General features: G+C 46.1%; 1 protein-coding gene across 1 annotated transcript in view; it reads left to right on the top strand.

Annotated features, from left to right (window-relative positions):
- LOC309545130 (protein argonaute-4) overlaps window positions 1-19,432 on the top strand; it is a 149,645-nt gene that overhangs the window by 58,961 nt on the left and 71,252 nt on the right. Inside the window, exons 4-7 of the mRNA XM_082244260.1 lie at window positions 6,701-6,882; window positions 7,026-7,162; window positions 19,115-19,249; window positions 19,334-19,421. Coding sequence (XP_082100386.1) covers window positions 6,701-6,882; window positions 7,026-7,162; window positions 19,115-19,249; window positions 19,334-19,421 — 542 coding nt within the window. The remainder of the gene's footprint in view (window positions 1-6,700; window positions 6,883-7,025; window positions 7,163-19,114; window positions 19,250-19,333; window positions 19,422-19,432) is intronic.

Below are 19,432 nucleotides of genomic sequence, written 5' to 3'. Positions count from 1 at the left end.
CGTTATCCCACCCCTCATTTGTGGCACTGCTTTGGAACGTCCCTACTGATATTAATCAAGAAGTCTGCGTCTGTCAATGAGCGACAGAGAAAATTGGATTTTTGACTTACCGTAAAATCCTTTTCTCTTAAGCTCATTGACAGATGCAGGACCCGCCCCTCTATTTTTGAGTTGGTTTGGGTTGAATTCTCTGACACTGCTTTGTTACATAACTGACATCCTGTAGCAGGGAGAGAGAGGATATACCCCCTGGGACTGCCCATAAGGTGTGGCCAGAACTTTTTTCCTGCCTAGTGTCCTACTCCTGTAGGGGGCAGTATATTCCTACTGATATGAATCAAGAAGTCTGCGTCTGTCGAGCTTAAGAGAAAAGGCTTTTACGGTAAGTTAAAAATCCAATTTTTCTGTTTCAGCGGTTTGACGCGTGCTGTGGCCAAGCCTTTAACCGTTTGCCGACCGCCGCACGACTATTTACTGCGGCGGTCAGCCCCTCACAGGCAAAGCGACTACGTCGCTAGCCTGTGAGGCTCTAGGGAGCGAGCGTGCGCTCCCGCTCGGTCACGGACCCCCCCCTGCGCGTGTGCCGGGCGGACTCTATGTCCGCCCGTCACTCGCGATCGTCCGTTACATCGGGAGAAAGGCAGGCGGCTAATGTAAACAAAGCCGCCTGTCATTCTTCCCTGTGTAAGAATGGAGATCAAACGGTTCTGGTATGTAGGACCGTTGATCTCTGTTCTTAAACATCAAGCCGCATCCAATCACAGTTAGAATCACACCCCTAGGAACACACTTAACCCCTCCCTCTCAAAAGTTAACCCCTTCACTGCCAGTGACAGATTGCAGGGTTCAGCATAGCTGAACATCCGATCTGTCCCTGTGTCACTCAGTCACCTCACCCCACACGTCAGTAAGCACCAGGCATACATTAACCCCTCCCTCTCCAATAAAATTAACCCCTTCCCTGCCAGTGTCATTTTTACAGTAACAGTGCATATGTATAGCACTGATTACTGTAGTAATGTCACTGGTACCCCCAAAAGTGTCAAAAATGTCAGTCAAGGGTCCGATCTGTCCCGCAGTCCCGCAAAAAAAAAAATCGCAGATCGCCGCCATTACTCGTTGAAAAAAAAAACCACCAAAAATGACAGAAATCTTTCCCTTAGTAAACGCAATAACTTTTGCGCAAACCAATCAAAATATGATTATTGCGATTTTTTTTTTTTTTCTACCAAAAATATGTAGCAGAAAGCAAATTGGCCAAAAATGATAAAAAAATTTGATTTTTACATTTTTTTGAGGGGAATTTCATATAAAAAAATGTGAAAAAGTTATTTTTTTCAAAATTTTCGCTCTTTTTTTGTTTATAGCGCAAAAAGTAAAAATCGCACAGGTGATCAAATACCACCAAAAGAAAGCTCTGTTTGTGGGAAAAAAAGGACGTAAATTTTGTTTGGGTACGGAGTTGCATGACCACGCAATTGTCAGTTAAAGTCACTCAGTGCCGAATCGCAAAATAGGCCCTGGTCAGGAAGGGGATAAAATCTTCCCGGGCTTAAGTGGTTAAGGGGGGGAGGGTGAGTACCTTCCTGCCACAGTGAAGGAAAGGTAAGTAGCCTCAGCCCATAGAAATTTTTTTTGTGCTTCTGGGACAGAGAATAAGGGAAATCGATCTTTTAAATCTTCCCCGGGAGGTTTCAAGCAACTTTGGTCTGGTAAGCCTACAGCTAGCTTCCCTGGACCAGAAGACCAGAACCCTTTAGCTTAAGTGTCTGCCCTCACCCATTATTGGGATGGGGGGACATCTTCGCTGGTTTCCGGCCATGTGGATGGCTTTTGTGAGCATCAAGGAGATCCGTGAAATATTTATTTTCGGGGTACCCAGAAAGGAGGGCCAAATTTTTTTCTTTTTAGGTTCTGAGTCTCCTTGTGTGGATTTAATTCCTGCAAAGGTCCAGGTAATGTCCAAACTACCTAAGATCCCCCCTATCACTGTCCTGTGAATTGAATTACTTCTGATTTTAATTCTGACCAGAGTGGTCCTTCCTCTGGACAAATTTCGGGAACCACAGGCCGTGATTCAGCGGCTGCTGTCACACAGATAGTTCTCTTTCCCGATTTGCGAGTCTGGTGGTATCCACCTTCAAGACGGTTCTGTTTGCACAGTCCTACATGCGGCTCCTTTAGCAGGTTTGGCTCCACAGGAGGATACCTTAGTTCGTGGCGAGATTGCCGCAGGTATCCAAGGGCCACGGTAATGCCAGTATCCTCCTCGGTTCAGGCTTCTTCCGCAGTTCCTGCGAGAAATCAAGAGCGAGGATCTTCCTATCATCCTGGTGGCCATAAATGTTCCTTGGGGGCTTCCTCTCGGAGAAGACCAGTTGTCTCAAGGGCTAATCTTCCATCCTGCTTTACAGTCGCTGGTTTTATCATCAGACATAGAAAGCCTATGTTGGATCCGGCCAACAATTTAGGCTACAGCTTTGCGGCCTACTCGTTAGAACCTATGTGAGGCGTCCCCTGTGAGGATGGCTGAAGCCACTGCCTCCCGTTTGGGCATCTGCATTCCCCTGTGTTACCCCTGGGTGGTTAGCTCTGCTGGGGCCGGTGGCCGGGCACCCTCAAATATTTAGGCCATGGCCTACTAGGCCATGTGCCTGAGTCGGGCGTCGCCGTTAGGGGGACGGCCCCAGTGCGTGTAGCTGAAGCCCCGCTCTTAATTTGGGCATCTGCCGGGTTGAGGATCTATGGAATTGCGGCTGGGCCCCCACAAAAATGTAGGCCTCAGCTTTGCACCTCCCTTGGGCTGGGTGGTGCTGTGTGGGTGCTTCATTTTTAATTAGTCTTGCCGCCATAATTGTGTGGGGAACCTTGCCTAGTCTGTGTCACGTTGGGCGGCCCTCTTTTAAAGGGGGCTATGTCATATTATGTCCTCTATGGAGGGCTTGGAGGGTGAACCCCTTGTTTTTTGTGGGGTCCAATAGGTGGTCCATTTGTGGACCCTTGGCTGGCGTCCCCTTTGCGGGATCGCTGTCGGCGGCCTCCCCTGATTATGTTTTTGGAGTAAACTCAGTATATAGCGACACTACTGGGTCTGTGTCCACGCACCCTGAGTGAGAAGTTAGTGAGGATGATTCCTCTGCTTCTCTAGCTGCGCTTAAATAGGTGCTGGTGGATGCACTGTTTGTGCCAGTGCTTGAAACTTTAAAAATATAGGTGCGACTGATGCCGTGTCGGAGGCATCGGTTGCTTTTGACACTCACAGGCCCTTTAAAGTGTTGAGGGTGTTCCTCTTTCCGCTTACCTTGACAACATTTTCACAAACAGTGGGGTTGTCCAAAACGCAGTGGTTGCTAGGAGTTTTTTGATTGGGGTATCCTTAGGATTTACTGCGTAAAAGGTGGACAGTCCCACCTCTAGTGGACTCGCTGGTTTCTGGATCCATACCTCCCTGATATGGGTCAATTTGGTCCACAAAGTTTTTTTTAGTCAGGTTACGAGATCGAGTTCGGTCTTGTCCTCCGGAAAGGTTTTTTTCCCTTCCAACCTGCACTTGTCCCTAGATCCCTTAGGGGGTCTCTGGGGCAGTGCAAGACTTGTTTTTTCCAAGAAGTGATTGTTCCGGTTCCCACTTCAGAACATTTTTCAAGGGTTTTTTTTACTCAAACCTCTTTACAGTCCCCAGGAAGGAAGGCAAGGTACGTCCAATCTTGGACCTCAAATCGCTAAGCTGCTTTGTGCGAGTTCAGAAGTTTTGCATTGAGTTCATTCACATGGTAGTGGCATACCTACATCAGGTGGATTTCTTCTCGCTTCTTTCGACATCAAGGACGCCTACCTTCACATGCTAATATGTGCTGGTCGCCAGAGCCTCCTCCGTTTTGTTGTAGACAATATGGACGAGGAGCATTATCTGTTTGTGACGCTGACCTTTGATCTCACCTCCGCACCTCGGGTCTTCAAAGGGGTGTTGGCCCTGGTGCTGGCAGCAGGGGATCGCGGTACTGGGGTACCTGGACGATCTTCTGCGAGCGGAGTCTCTAAGAGCTCTAATGGTCTACTGGAGATTGCTCTGTGAACTCTGAGGAAGTTCGATGGGATCCGAAACTTTCAAAAGTCTGCTTTGGTTGTGTCCACAAAAAATGGCCCATCTGGTTCTGACTCTGGACTCGGCCTCAGCCAGAGTGTTTTTTCCTTGGGGAAAAATGCCAGACGTTGCAGGAGGCAATTAAGCTTCTGTCCAGCAGATGGTCATCCCTCCGGGCTTGCATGCACATGGTGGGCCTGATGGTGTCCACCCTTGAGGTGTTCTGTTTGCAAGGTTCCACACTAGATCTCTGGTAAAGAGATTCTGGTGAAATGGGTCAAGGATTCACAGTCTCTAGAGGTGGCTTCGCTCTCTGGAACTTCGACAGGGAAAATCCTTTTCCTTCTGTACTGGACGATTGTCTCCATGGATGCCAGCCTGTCCAGGTAGGTAGGCGTCCTCAGCACAGACGTGCTTGGGGGGGTCTGGACTCTGGCAGAGCCCAGACTGCCATATAGGTTACTGGAACTCTGAGCGATCAGACTTGTCTGGCTCATTGCACAATCGTCTTCTGGGGTGGCTGGTAGGAATTAATTTGGGCATGGCCACAGCCATAGTCTGTTAATCACCAAGGGGGCACAAGAAGTGTCCTGGCGGCTCGGTAAGTAGCCGGGATTCTAGGGTGGGCTGACTGATTTGTTCCAGCCCTTTCAAACTTCTGCCACGACTCCTGTGCAGGATTCAGGCAGAAGGGATTCCTGTTATTCTAGTGGCTCCAGACTGGTCTCGGCGGTCTTGGTATGCCGATCTTGTACAACTGGTTGCCGATGCTCCTTGGGGACTTCTTCTCAGGGAGGATCTGCTGTCCCAAGGACCAATCTTCCATCCTACTTTTCAGTTGCTGGCTTTAAAGGCTTGGCTGTTGAACACCAGGTGCTGAAGGTTTGTTTGAATCTGTGATTCCTACGCTGTTAAATGCTTTGATGTCTGCCTCTAGGAAGATCTACCATCATACGTGGAAGACTTACATTGTGTGGTGTGAGTCCCTTGGGGTTCATCCTCGCTCCTTCTTGGTGGATCGAATCTTAACCTTCCTTCAATGAGGGGTTGAACAAAAATTGGCCTTGAGTACCATCAAGTGCCAGCTATCAAGTTTTGGCTGTGTTTTGCCAATTGCCTTTGGCCAAGCACTCCCTGGTGCGTACCTTTTCTTCAGGAAGTCAGACATTTGGTTCCTTCAGTGTGGGCTCCGTTGTGGCCCTGGAATCTGAATGTGGTGCTTTCAGCTCTACTGAAGCCTCGCTTTGAAAACATTCGGGAGGTTTCCCTGCTTACTTTGCCCCAGAAGGTGGCCTCCTTTGGTGGCTATCACCTCTTCATGCAGGGTGTCTGAACTGACTGCGTTATTCTGTCGTTCACCTTATGGTGCTTCACAAGTGGTGCTTTGCCTCTCTGTCATTCATTTCCTAAGGTGATCTTTGTCATTTGAATGAATACATTGTGTTGCCTTTCCTGTGTCCTAGGCCTAAACATCTGAAGGAAATTGCTTTGCTTATCTTGAAAGTGGTCTGGGCAATTAGGGTATGCCTGGCAGCTACAGAGTCTTTTAGGAAGTCAGACTCTCTATTTGCGCTCACAGACGGACCTCACAAAGGGTTGTCTGCTTCTTCTGCGACCATTTCCAGATGGATCAGACAGACGGTGGTTCACAGACCTCTGCATCAAGGGTCAGGTTCCTCCTTTCCCTGTTTAGGTGCACTCTACTAAGGTGCTTAGTTTCTCCTGGGCTTTCCGTTTTCAAGTGTATGACGCAGGTTTTGCAAGGCGGCCACCTGGTCGTCAATGCACACTTTTACAAACTATTTTGTAAAGTGGTTGTGTTGGCATCTGCGGATGCTTCTGTTGGCTGTAAGGTTTTGCTGGCTGCTGTTTAGAGGATCTGGTCCTTTTTGAGGGTGTATTGTTTTTCAGGTGAGCTCCAGTTGTTTACGGGTGAGCTCTGTTACCTGGTTGGCTATGGTTAGCCTTGGGAATTTTTTTCTGATCTATTCCCACCCCTCGTGTTTAACACTGCTTTGGGACGTCTCAATGGTTAAGAAGAATCAGGAGCTGTGTCTGTCAATGAATGAAAGAGAAAATGGGATTTTTGACTTACTGCAAAATCAATTTCTCTGACGTTCATTGACGGACACAGCACCCACCCCTCTGTGGAGTTGGCTTTCTTCTGACACTGCTTATAACAAAACTGAGTGCTTATAGCTTAAAGTGGGTGTATACCCCCTGGGACTGCCCATGGGTGTAGTCAAGCTTTTTCCTGCCTAGCATCCTACTCCTGTAGGGGGCAGTATAACCCAGTGGTTAAGAAAAATCAGGAGTTGTCCGTCAATAAACATCAGAGAAATGGATTACGGTAATTCAAAAATCCCATTTTTTTTCCCATGATGGTGTGCCAAGTTGAAATGATTTGTTTAGTTTCTTCCGTAACATTTGCCATGGTTCTGCCCATGATTTTAAAACTCCTTGGTGTGAATGAGAAATTGAAGGACCAGATCAGAAAACTGAAATGTGCGTTGTGTGATTTGACATGTTTCTGCTCATGCTTCAAAATGCCCAGGTGTGAATGCAGCCTGAAACATTGTGTGGACAGATAAATGCAAATTTTCTTAATCGCCCTAGGTTGACCTTGAAGTGACTCTTCCGGGTGAAGGTAAAGACCAAACTTTTAAAGTGACCATTCAATGGGTGTCAGTGGTTAGTCTGCAGCTGCTCCTGGAAGCCTTGTCTGGACACCTGAGTGAAGTTCCTGAAGACTCTGTGCAGGCCCTTGATGTAATCACTCGCCACTTGCCATCTATGAGGTATTGAAATGCAACCTGTGGATTACAGATGCAGCCATTTATGATTAGTATAATATTTGCTACATTTTTCATGATGGAATCAGTTTTTTTCCTAATCCAATCTGACTTTTGTCTAACGGAGTAGTCTTATTTTTTTTGTACAGGTATACTCCAGTAGGACGTTCATTCTTTTCTCCTCCTGAGGGTTATTATCACCCGCTGGGTGGAGGTCGTGAGGTATGGTTTGGTTTCCACCAATCTGTACGTCCTGCCATGTGGAACATGATGCTTAACATTGATGGTGAGTGAAAAAAGCATTTGTTTAAAAAGCTTGATTCTCTTTTACCTAGGATGTGTTTCTTTTCCAAAAATTAAATCAAAAAACTTTGTTGGCTGTCGCTTTTCTTCTGACTACTTTGCACCTATTGGACAGCTTAACTATGCAGTACTAGTTTTCTTCTCTTGGAGGTAAAAAAAGAAAAAGGGGGTGGGAATAGCAAAAAATGCCCACCTGTAAAAGAATCTTGCTTTTCCAGCTGTCACTGGTCAATAGCCTGCTTCGAAGTCATCCTGACTTCAGTGCGATTTCAAAGTTGTAGATCAGTGCAATTTGCAATACCGATTTCATTGTGACTTCATTTAACAGAAGTGAAAAGAAAGTTGCAGTGAAAAATGGGGGGGGGGGGGGGGGGATGAGTGCAGGAACCTTTTTCATAATCACTGTGATTTATGTCCACCCTATTGCTGGCAATGGGGTGCAACTTGTGATTTGGAACCTTCAAATCGCATGACAAATTGCACCAGTGTGAACCAGGGCTAAGAGTTCAGCTTTTAAAATACTGTAAGAGAATTACTATATATCTGCACAGGATTGTGATATGTCTGGTTGGTAAGTTTTTTTTTTTTTTTTTTTTCTGTTGAACTTATTTGCATATGTTTAGTATTTAAGTCTCACGGGCGGTGCATTTACTTGGATATTATGTTCTGGACTTTTATCTTGGTTTTTTGAGCACCATTTTGAATTGTATTGGACAGTGGTCACCACGGATGCCATCTGTCCGGGTGGGGAGGTATCCTGGGTCAGATCTCTGCTCAGGGTGTATGGACACTGGAAGAGTCCAGACTACCGATAATTGTTCTGGAGCTCCGTGCGATCAGCCTGTGCCTGGATCACTGGACGAATGGTCTCCGGGAGCTTCCAGTGCAGAGTCAGTTGGACAATGCCACAGCGGGGGCTTATGTCAATCACCAGGGTGGAACAAGAATTGTGTTGGCAGCTCTGAAGGTAGACGGCATTCTACGGTGGGCAGAAAGCTTTGTTCTGGCCCTCTCTGCCGTACACATTCCAGAAAATTGGCAGGCGGATTATCTCAGTTGGCAGGCGTTAAACCAAGGGGAGTGATCCCTTCACCCGTACATTTCTTGGTGAGTTGCTGGAACTTCACCCTCGCTCTTTTTCTGTGGCTCAGGTTTTGACCTTCCTGCAATGGGGGGTTGAGTAGAAATTTGGCCTTGAGTACCTTCAAGGGCCAGGTTTCGGCTTTGGCGATCTTCTTTCAACGACCCCTGGCACGCATTTCCTGGCGCGTACCTTGATTCAAAGGGTTCGACATCTGCTTTCACCAGTGCGGTCGCCTCCATTTGAAAATATTCGGGATGTTCTCCTGCTTATGCTGTCTCAGAAGGTGGCCTTTTTGGTAAATATCACCTCTGCTTGCAGGGTGTCGGAGCTGGCGGCGTTGTTATCGTACCCCCTACTTGGTGGTCCACAAAGATAAAGGTGGTTCTTCGCCCATGTCTGTGGTTCCTTCCTAAAGTAGTCTCTGATTTCCATTTAAATGAAGACATTGTGTTACCTTCCCTGTGTCCCAGGTTCAAACATTCAAAGGAAATCGCGTTGCATGCCCTGGATGTGGTTCAGGCGATTCGGGTGTACCTGGCAGCCACAGCATCTTTTCGGAAGTTAGACTCACTGTTTGTGCTCACGGATAGGCCAAGAAAAAGAATGTCTGTTTCTTCTGCGACTATTTCAAGATGGATCAGACAGACGGTGACTCAGGCTTTTTCGATTAAGGGCCATGTTCCTCCTTTCCCTGTCAACGCGTACTCTACTTGGGCGCTTAATGCTTCTTGGGCCTCCCATCATCAGGCGTCAGTGGCGCATGTTTGCAAGGCGGCCACTTGGTCGTCAGTGCACACTTTCACTAAATTCTATAAAGTGGATGTGTTGGCATCTACGGAGGTTTCCTTTGGCCACAAGGTTTTACAGGCTGCTGTTTAGAGGGTCTGTTCCTCTTTAGGAGTGTATTGTTCAAGTGGGCTTCAGTTTTTTGTTGAGCTCCTGTTACATTGTTGGCTAATGTTTTTAGCCTTGTGATTTTTTTTTTTCTGTCCAACCCCTCATGTTTGGCACTGCTTTGGGACACCCCAATGGTCAAGAATTCTAGACCGCTATGTCTGTCAATGAACAAAAGGGGAAAATGGGATTTTTGACTTGCCTGTAAAATCCATTTCTCTGTGTTCATTGACTGACACTGCACCCACCACTCTATGGAGTTGTAATACTTCTGACAATGCTTATAACAAAACTGAAGACCTATAGCAGAGAGGGGGAGTATACCACCTGGGACTGCCCATAGGTGAAGTCAAGTTTTTTTTTTTTTTTTCTTCCTAGTGACCTACTCCTGTAGCCCGGGTGGAGATAAGAGGTGCGCCAAAACGCTTCCCCACCTACCCTTGCCTCACGTGATGTCTTGGGGTGTGGCCCGTGATCTGTACTCCCTGGCGGGGTCTGCACTGGGAATGGGGATGCCTCCTCACCCATATGTGGGGTGGGGTGTCTTCCTTCACGGTTCTCGGACCTATGGCTGGCCCGGATCCTAGGCAGCTGGGTTCAGGAGGTCATGCGGTCCAGTTGCAAGATTGAGTTTCAATCTGTTTTTTTCCTGTGAGGTTTTCTCTTTCAATGAACAGCTGTCCCCGGATCGTTTACAGGTGCTCTGTGGGGAAGTTCAGGCTCTGGTTCAACAAGCTGGACCTTCTGGCACTTTGATGGTTCTGTGCAGATCAGAACTTCCAAGCGGTACCAATTAGCACGATGGTGGCTTCCCTTCATCAGGGGGATTCCTGGCATCCATAGACATCAAGATGCCTACCTTCACATCCCATTGTGTTCAGGACACCAACATGTTCTCCATTTTTGCCATGGGGAAGAATCTCTATCGGTTTGTGGCGTTACCCCTTGGTCTCGATTCTGCTACTCGGGTCTTCACAAAGGTGTTGGCTCCGGTCCTGGCGTTGCTGCGGCAGCAGGGCGTATTGGTCCGGGTTTCCTGGCTGATCCGCGTCTCTGTGTAGAGTCCCCTACGGTGCTGACAATCGAATATGGAAGTGACCATGAGAACTCTGGAGTAGTCCAGGTGGGTTCTGAACCTTCAGAGGTCATCCCTGGTCCCTTCCGTGAGACTGGATTATCTGGGCCTGACTTTGGACTCGTCCTCAGTCAGGGGGCTTCTTCCTCCGGGGAAAAAAACTCTTGGAACTTCAGACTGTGGTTCAACTGTTCCTGTCCAGCACATGGTTGTCCCTTTGAACCTGCATACAAGTGCTGGGACTGGTGGTTTTGTCTTTCGAGACGGTCCTTTTTGCTCAATCCCTCTCGTAGATCCCCCAGAAGGCAATCCTTCCCGAATGGGACTAGAATCCAACTCTTGACTTTTGGATCCGGCTGAGCCGGGTGACCAGGGAGTCTTGCTCTGGAATCCTTCCTCCCCTTTTTATTGGACGATTGTCACCGCAGTTACAAGCCTGGGTGGGGAGGAGTCATTGGCAGGTTCTCTCCTTCGGGAGTATGGTCCCTGGAGGATCCAGGTTACCGATCAATGTCCTGGAGCGGAGAACGATCCGGCTTTGCCTAGTTCACTGGATCGGGCACCTACAGCTTTCCTGTGCACATTCAATCGACTATGCCAAGCCAGTGGCTTATGTCATTCACCAAGGGGCCGCCATGGGTGTCCTTGCGGCCTTGGAAGTGACAGACATTCTTCGTTGGGCAAAGCGCCTTGTTCTAGCTCTCTCCGATGTTCCCTTTCCATGTGTGTAATATTGGCAGGTGGATTGCCTCAGTCGACAGGCCTTGGATGCAGGGGAATGGTCCCTTCATCCGGAGGTGTTCCAGCAGTTGTGCCTTCATTGGGGCACTCCTAAAATGGACCTGTTGGCGTCGCATCTGCAGGATAGTGCAGAGGTTTGTGGCCCGCTCCTGGGACCCTCTGGCGGGTGCGATGGTGGCACCATGGGTTCAGTCATAGGAAGAACATTCTCGAAGTTCAACATGTATGATGGTGAAAAGTTTAGCATGGTTGCCTGCGCAAGGCTGACAACGGCGTGGTCGTGTGAGAGTGCTTACGGATGCGCCAAGGTCAGTATCAGCTGCTGTCTGCCTTTCCTCCTCTCAAGTTGCTGCCAGGAATTCTACGCAGGATCGAGGCGGAAGGGATTCCAGTCATTCTCGTGGCTCTGGACTGGCCTCGCCGAGCTGGTATGCCGTCCTGGTCAGGCTAGCCGCAGATGCTTCTTGGAGGCTTCGTCTCAGGGAGGATTTATTGTCTCCAGGGCCAATTTTCCATCTGGCTTTATGGTCAATGGCTTTGCTGGCTTGGCTGTTGAAGCTGAAGGACGGGATTGTCTGCTTTTGGTGATTCCCACCCTGCTTAAAGCGTGGACAGCGACTTCTAGGATGATCTTTTATTCTTCATTTGAGAAAGTCCTATTGCGTGGTGTGAGTCTCTTTGGGTTCTCCCTCGCTCTTACTCGGTGGTCCAGATATTGACTTCCTTCAACGGGGAGTTGCTTACAAGTTGGCCTTGAGTACTGTCAAGGGTCAGGTTTCGGCTTTGGCAATTTTCTTCCAAAGGACGTGGTCGCCTGTTCCCTGGTGCGTAACTTCTTCAAGGGAGTGCAGCACTTGGTGCTTCCTGTGCGACCTCCATCACCAACTGGGGGCCTTGATGTTGCAGTCGGTTCTTCCAGAACCTCCTTTTGCTAGTATTTGAGGGATATCTCCTGTCTACCTTATTACAGAAGGTGGCCGCCTTGGTTGCTGTCACTCTGCACGCAGGGTGTCGGCATTGGCGACATTGTCCTGTCGTTCTCCCTATATGTTTGTTCATGGAGACAAGTGGTACTTCGTCCGGATCCATCCTTCCCTCCAAGGGTGTTTTCTAGTGTTAACTTGAACGAGGACATTGTAATACCATCTTGTGTCCTAAGCCCTTACATCCTGCGGAATGTGCATTGCATTTTCTGGATAGAGTTCGGGCACTCAAGGGGTACTTGGCAACTGCTGAGTCTTTTCGTATGTCAGGCTCGCGCTCTTTCCCTATGGATGGCCCATGAATGGGACTGCCTGCGTCTGCTGCGACTGTTCCCAGATGGCTTAGACAGACAGCGGTGCAGGCTTATTCAATCAAAGGTCAGGTCCGGCCTGTCCCTGTTTCGGCACGTTCTACTCGAGTGCCTCGTGCTTCCTGGGCTTTTTTGCCATACTGGCATCTGTGCTCCAGGTTGCAAGTCGGCTACCTGGTAGTCTGTTCACACCTTTGCCAAATTTTTATAAGGTAAATGTGCTGGCATCTGCAGATGCCTCTTTTGGCCGCAACGTTTTTTGCTGGCTGCTGTCTGGAGGGCTTTTGGCCTTTCTTGAGGGTGTTTACTGTTTGTTTCAGGTAGGCCCTTATCTTTTGTTCTGCTGAGTCCTATGTTGCCTGGTTGGCTATGTTTAGCCTTGGGGACTTGTTCTTTTCTGCTGTTCCCACCCCTCATTTTATGGCACTGCTTTGGGACATCCCTACTGATATGGATCAGAGAGAACTGCATCCCTCAATGAACGATAGAGAAAACTAGATTTTTGACTTAACGTAAAATCCTTTTCTCTTAAGTTCATTGCCGAACGCAGTACCCGCCCCTCTTTTTTGAGTTGAGTTGGTGTTACTTTCTGACACTGCTTTGATACAAAACTGACATCCTGCGCAGGAAGAGAGAGGGCGTACCCTCTGGGACTGCCCATAGGTGTAGCCAGAACTTTTTTTCTGCCTAGTGTCCTACTCCTGTGGGGGGCAGTATAACCCTACTGATATGGATCAGAGAACTGCGTCCATCAATGAACTTAAGAGAAAAGGATTTCACAGTAAGTCAAAAATCCATTCCCCCCCCCCCCCTTTTTTTAATGATTACATTCACTCTGTCCTCTGGTGGGAGGAGAAGCAGCGGTACACTGAGCTTCCCAGGGAATGGCTTGCAGTGGGGGTTGTTCAGGACAAGTCTGATTATTGAATGAGAGCACACAGTTACCAGCATAGCTAGAGAACTGACCACGATGTGTTCTCTTGCTTAGTGTGGTCACTTTTTAATAGGAAAGCACAGGGACAGGCAGGAACACCAGGAGTTTTACACAAAGGAAGCAATACAAAGAGAACAGGAGACTCGGTTATACAAGTACACGGTACAGTAGGACCAAATCAGAAATATGAAGTGTTGGGGTAAAGCCTCATGTACACTGCTGCTGATAAACGGATGTTTAGGAGCAGTTGGTTGTTTTTTCAGCAGCCCCTGAAATCTCCTCTTATCTTATCTGTCCATGTACACAAATATTTTTAAGTAGTTTTAGAAGCAGTTGCTTTTAGAGGCATTTTCTTGAAAGCAAAAAATGCGTTTAGGACAAAAGTTTATAGGCGCTTGACACGCAAATGCATTTAAAAACTTGCAGACCTAAACGCTGTAGAAACCTTTAAAGGCGTTTCCTGTTTAGGCGTTTAATTGGAAAACATTGCTGACTATATTTGAGAAAGAGAGAGATCAGTAAAAACTGTTATCTGCAAAAACAGATTTACAGAAGTTCAGGACCTGGGTACCCTGTCCTCTTATGGCTGTCTCGATTCTTACTCCCTCAAGTCATTCAGCTAGCGAGTCGGCTATGCCAGCCCTCCTTCCTTTCTTTCTAAGGAGGAATTTTCTGCCACAATGTTGTTGTTCATGGGCAGAATTTGTGGCCTTATCACAGCCATAGACAATAGTGGTCACAGATGTGCCTGTCCAGCCTCCCCTGCTGACTCAGTCTTTTATTTCTCAATTGAGCCTGATTATGAGGAGGTGGTGGGTGAATATTTCAGAAGAGGATGCCTCTCCCTAAGCAGCTTGCGATGGGGGCACCCAAGTCGCAGCTCTGTGTCCCCATTGAGACACGGAGCTGCGGTTTGGCCCCACTTCTTTCACTCCTAAATGGCTAATTGACTTTGACAGCTGCGGGAGCCAATGGTGCTGCTGCTGTGTCTCAGCCAATCAGGAGAGAGAGCCCTGGACATCGCTGGTTAGGTAAGTATTGGGGGATGCTGGGTAGGCTGCTTCACCCCGAGGAGATCTACAGGTACAGCCGGAGTCTGGAGGAGCTACTGCTGGATGCCAACCAGCTCAGAAAGCTGCCCAAGATCCAGCCTTTCTTATCCCTTTACTACACGGCCATATATTGGAACATCCATGGACGCAGCCTATATTGGGGTGACCTATGATATACATCATGAGCCTTTATGACCGAATTGCTATATGGCACTTTGGATCTACAACTTCTGGTGAGCGCAAATTGATTCTTTATCCCGAAAGTGTGGGGACCTATCTGCTTCCTTGATCATCACCTTGGATTGTCAATTTCACTTCTTCACTTGGGACTCGCCCTTAAATATTTATTTATTTTGTTAATTTTTCATGGACTGTTTTTACACTTTCCAGGACTGCACTATATTTTTTCACATGCTTCACACAGAAGGCTTTTTATCCTAATGCATAGAATACAATTAGATAAAAAAACTTCTGCCTTTGCAACTCTTTTAATGCTAGCCACTTAGCTAGTGTTGTATGCAAGAAATGCCTTAAGATTTTAGGCTTAAAAGTTTAGTAAGCACTTGTTTGTTCCCTCCTTGGTCAAGTGCTTGTTTGAATCAAAACTATGAATCAATGGATTGCAAGAAAGGATGTTATACATTTTTGTCCAGGGCGGACTCTCCAACTCCAAAGGCTCAAAACAGGAGAATAAATTCACATTTGATGATCAATGTTTGAGGTAGATTTCACAATCTTTAAGCCTTGTTAGAATAATACAATCTTAAATCTCCATCTCTCAGAACCTGGGTCTCCATAGCCAGTCCGTCAAAAACCGGTGACCTGGAAGCAGGGTGGAAGATCAATCCTTGGTTTTGCAGATCTTGGCAATCTAGTACTCTAGGACTTGGGAGTGTTGGCTAACTGACTGTGGTTGGCATACCGTGTTCTGAGGCTAGTCTGGAGCTATTAGCGTGACTGACTAGATTGTCTTTTGGTTTCAGTCCTCTGAAGAAGGTGAGCTTAAATGGTTTTAGCGGAGGAAGGGTTTAAATTGGTACATACACCCACAACACAAACAGCGCATCTCTTGTCAGATCCAGTGTCCTTGGGACAATCTGTCCAGTTTCTCATTGAACATGATGTCCAAATCTTGTAAAGTCTTGAATTTTTCTTTTTTCTATTAAGATAACAAACATATTTACAGTGGAAATCAAAAGTCTACACCCCTGCTAAAATATCCGGTTTTTGTGAGGTAAAAAAATTAGACCAAGATAAATCATTTCGAAACTTTTCCCACCTTTTAATGTGACCTATAAATTGTACAACTCAATGGAACATCAAACTGAAATCTTTTAGGTGGTGGGAAGTAAAAATAAACTAAAAAAAAACTAGTTGCATAAGTGTGCACACCCTTAAACTAATATTTTGTTAAAGCCCCTTTTGATTTTATTACAGCACTATCTTTTTGGGTATGAGTCTTTCAGCATGGCACATTTTGACTTGACAATATTTGCCCACTCTTCTTTGCAAAAACACTTCAAGTCTGTCCGATTGCGAGGGCATCTCCTGTTCACAGCCCTCTTCCGATCACCCCACAGATTTTCAATCCTAGATAGGCCATTGCAAAACTTTAATCTTCTTTTGGTGAAGCTATTCCTTTTGATTTTGGACGTATGCTTTGGGTCATTGTCATGCTGAAGGATGAGGTTCCTCTTAATGTTCAGCTTTCTACCAGTAGCCTGAAGGTTTTGTGCGAATATTGAATGTTATTTGGAACTGCTCATAGTTCCCTCTACCTTGACTAAGGCCCCTGTTCAAGCTGAAGAAAAATTGCCCCAAAGCATGATGCTGCCACCACCATGCTTCACTATTGGTATGGTTATCTTTTGGTGATGTGCAGTGTTTTTGTGCCAAACCTATCTTTTGGAATTATGGCCAAAAAGTTTAACCTTGGTTTCATCAGACCAGAACACATTTTACACATGCTTTTGGGAAACTTCAGATGTGTTTTTGATAAATTTAGCCGGGCTTGGATGTTTTTCTTAAGAAAAGGCTTGTCTTGCAACTCTACCCAATAGCCCAGACATATGAAGAATACGGGAGGTTATCACATGTACCACACAGCCAATACTTGCCAGATGTTTCTGTAGCTCCTATAATGTTGCTCTAGGCCTCTTGGCAGCCTCCATGACCAGTTTTCTTCTCGTCTGGAAGGATGTCCAGTTCTTGGTAATGTCACTGTTGTGCCATATTTTCTGCACTTGATGACTGTCTTCGCTGTGTTCCATGGTAAATCTAATGCCTAGGAAATTGTTTTGTACCCTTCTCCCGACTGATCACTTTTAACAATGAGATCCCTCTGATGTTTTGGAAGCTCTATGCAGACCATGGCTTTTGCTGTATGCTGTGACCAAGAAAATGTCGGCAAAGACCTACTAGAACAGCTAAACTTTTTTTTGGGGTTAATCGGAGGCGCTTTAAATGATGGCAGGTGTGTACTGACCCCTATTTAACATGAGTTTGAATGTGATTGCTTAATTCTGTATACAGCTACATCCCCAGTTATGAGGGTGTGCACACTTATGCAAACACAATATTTTAGTTTGGTTTTTCAGTTTCACCCCCCCCCCCCCCCCCCTAAAAGATTTCAGTTTGTACAATTATAGGTCACATTAAAGGTGGAAAAAGTTCTAAGATTTTTCACTTTATTTTTACATCACAGAAACCTGACATTTTAACAGGGGCGTGTGAACTATTATATCCACTGTATCTCCTCTGTGCAGTGGTTTTGCAGAGGACAGCCCAGATCCTCCTCCTCCTGCAGCTTGCTATGGGGGGGCACCTGAACAGAGCTGCAGCTCTGTGTATTCATTCAGGCACAGAGCTGCCATTTTGCCCCGCTCCCTCTCTCTCTCCTGATTGGCTGAGTTTGACAGCAGTGGGAGCAAATGGCATCACTGTCTCAGCCGATCAGGAGAGAGTGTCCCGGACGGCTGAGTCACTCGAGGACATTGCTAGATAGAGGGGGTTAGGGTAAGTATTAGGGGGGCTAAGGGGAGCTGCAGGACACAGGAGGCTTTTTATCTTATTGCATAGCATGCATTAGGATAAAAAGCCATCTGACTTTACAACCCCTTTAAGGCGAGACACTGGTGGGCTGACTGTGGGGAGAAGTATTTCATTCCTGGCAAATCCTCCAGGAACGGTTTATAGAACAGGAACTGTTTGTCTGGGTGTTTACAATCTTTGTATAGAAAATCATGGAATAAAGGATGTGGAGAAAACCCTTTTGTATTGAACTTTCAGTGCTAATGAGAACAGAGTCCAGATGCTTAGAAAAAGGAACAGTAGAATCCCGTTTTTTATTTATTTTTTAATTCTTTTTTTGAATTGTCAAAGATACAAACTGTGCTCTTTTAGTGTAAAGTGGACTCTACAGCCTCTATTTAAAAAGAAACTAAAACTTGGCAAAATGGTTGCTTATCTCTGAAACAATGTTACTACCAAAATCCCCCAGGAATACTCAAGGACCTGAACCAGAGCTGTACCAGAGATTAAACCGCAGGATGTGTGGCCACTTGTTGCTGCAGACTTAGCAGTTGTAACTGAATGTCAGTGCGTTGAACAAAAAGGAAGGGTTGCCCTGTGGGACTTTATATGAGGTGCACACCTGAGTCATATGAAATAAAAAATACATATTTATTGATTAAAAATTATCACAGATAGTTATCACTGTAACAGATATACAGAAGGGTACATAAATTCCAGACATCAAACAATGCATAGTAGTAGTCATGTCATGAAGTAGGAGTACATTGCATAATGAATAAAAGCATCATCAGAACTCAAAAAAAGGTAAATATGTTATTGTAATAGGAATAATTTGTACAATGAGTAAAAGCATAGTTGGAACTCAACGCGTTTCATGGGTCCCTGTATGCCCATTCATCAGGAGTAGGTGCATATGTCTGAAAACGATATGAGGATGCATGTGAAGTTGGAATAGCAATATGCAGAGTAGTAGCGAATGATGCATGGTAACTCCAAAGAGCCCACATGGGGAGTAAATAAATCCGGTTCGGAAAGAACGGGACCCACTGTCAGTGCGTTGGTGCTGAGGAGAAATAAGAGCCATTCCTTTCACGTACTGCCCAGTCTGAACTGGCAGCTGTGGAAAAAAAAAAAAAATTAATTAAGCCTTATGTACAAAAAAAGGGAGAATTTTTTTTCAGTACAGTAAGCCTGCTAGTCCCTCACAATGGTGGGTCTTCAGAGGTTGGGGCAGGGAACTGCCGCAGCTCTGATCCAGATACTTCTACAAGGAATCTCTTAATAAAATGGCCTGACCGGAATAGCAATGTTCTGTGCCAACTGGAACACAGATGGGTTGTCATTGCTCACTGCAGGACAGGACTTTTCGCAGATTATACTGGGAAAAAACTGATCTTGTCAGTTAACTGGAGAGCCTGAATCTACCAGTAGTAGCTGGTATTTGAAAAAAAAAATTCAGTTTTCTTCTTCTGATATATATTTTGTGCAGAATTGCAACAACCATTCTCCTAAGGACACAAAGTAAAACTGAACAGGAAGGAGTTAAAGCCCTAAAGGGGCAGGCCTCCAGTTGCATTGTGCCTAGTGTCAATTTCTCCTGTAGGCAGCAGGGTAACCCTAGGTTGCTTAATTTTCATCTATTAAGGGACTCGGCATGATGATACTGTGTTGAACTATTTCTGACAGCCCTTTGTGCTCCAGACAGATCATTATGCTATTGTCTTGGTGAATAACTTTACTTTAAAGTTCATCCACTTCATGTCTAATATTGTTTCAAAATGTGTTAATATACATGTGTAGTAATGGGTTCTTTTTTCCTTATTTTCAGTTTCTGCAACTGCTTTTTACCGTGCTCAGCCTGTAATTGAGTTCATGTGTGAAGTACTAGATGTTCAGAATATCAATGAACAGACCAAACCACTGACAGATTCTCAGCGTGTAAAATTCACCAAAGAAATAAGAGGTAAAATACGTTCTTCCTAGATTTCACAGTTGTCTGTATTTGTATTGTGCACCAGCTATACAACACAAGTTTTTTTTTATGCAGGTTTGAAAGTGGAAGTTACACATTGCGGTCAGATGAAGAGAAAGTACAGAGTGTGTAATGTTACTCGAAGACCAGCAAGCCACCAGACGTAAGGCTCTC

This window comes from Pelophylax lessonae (assembly GCF_965119305.1).
Source record: "Pelophylax lessonae genome assembly, chromosome: 2".
NCBI classification, from domain to species: domain Eukaryota; kingdom Metazoa; phylum Chordata; class Amphibia; order Anura; family Ranidae; genus Pelophylax; species Pelophylax lessonae.
Note: the sequence above shows the minus strand (reverse complement) of the source record. Positions and strands in the feature narration are given on the sequence as shown.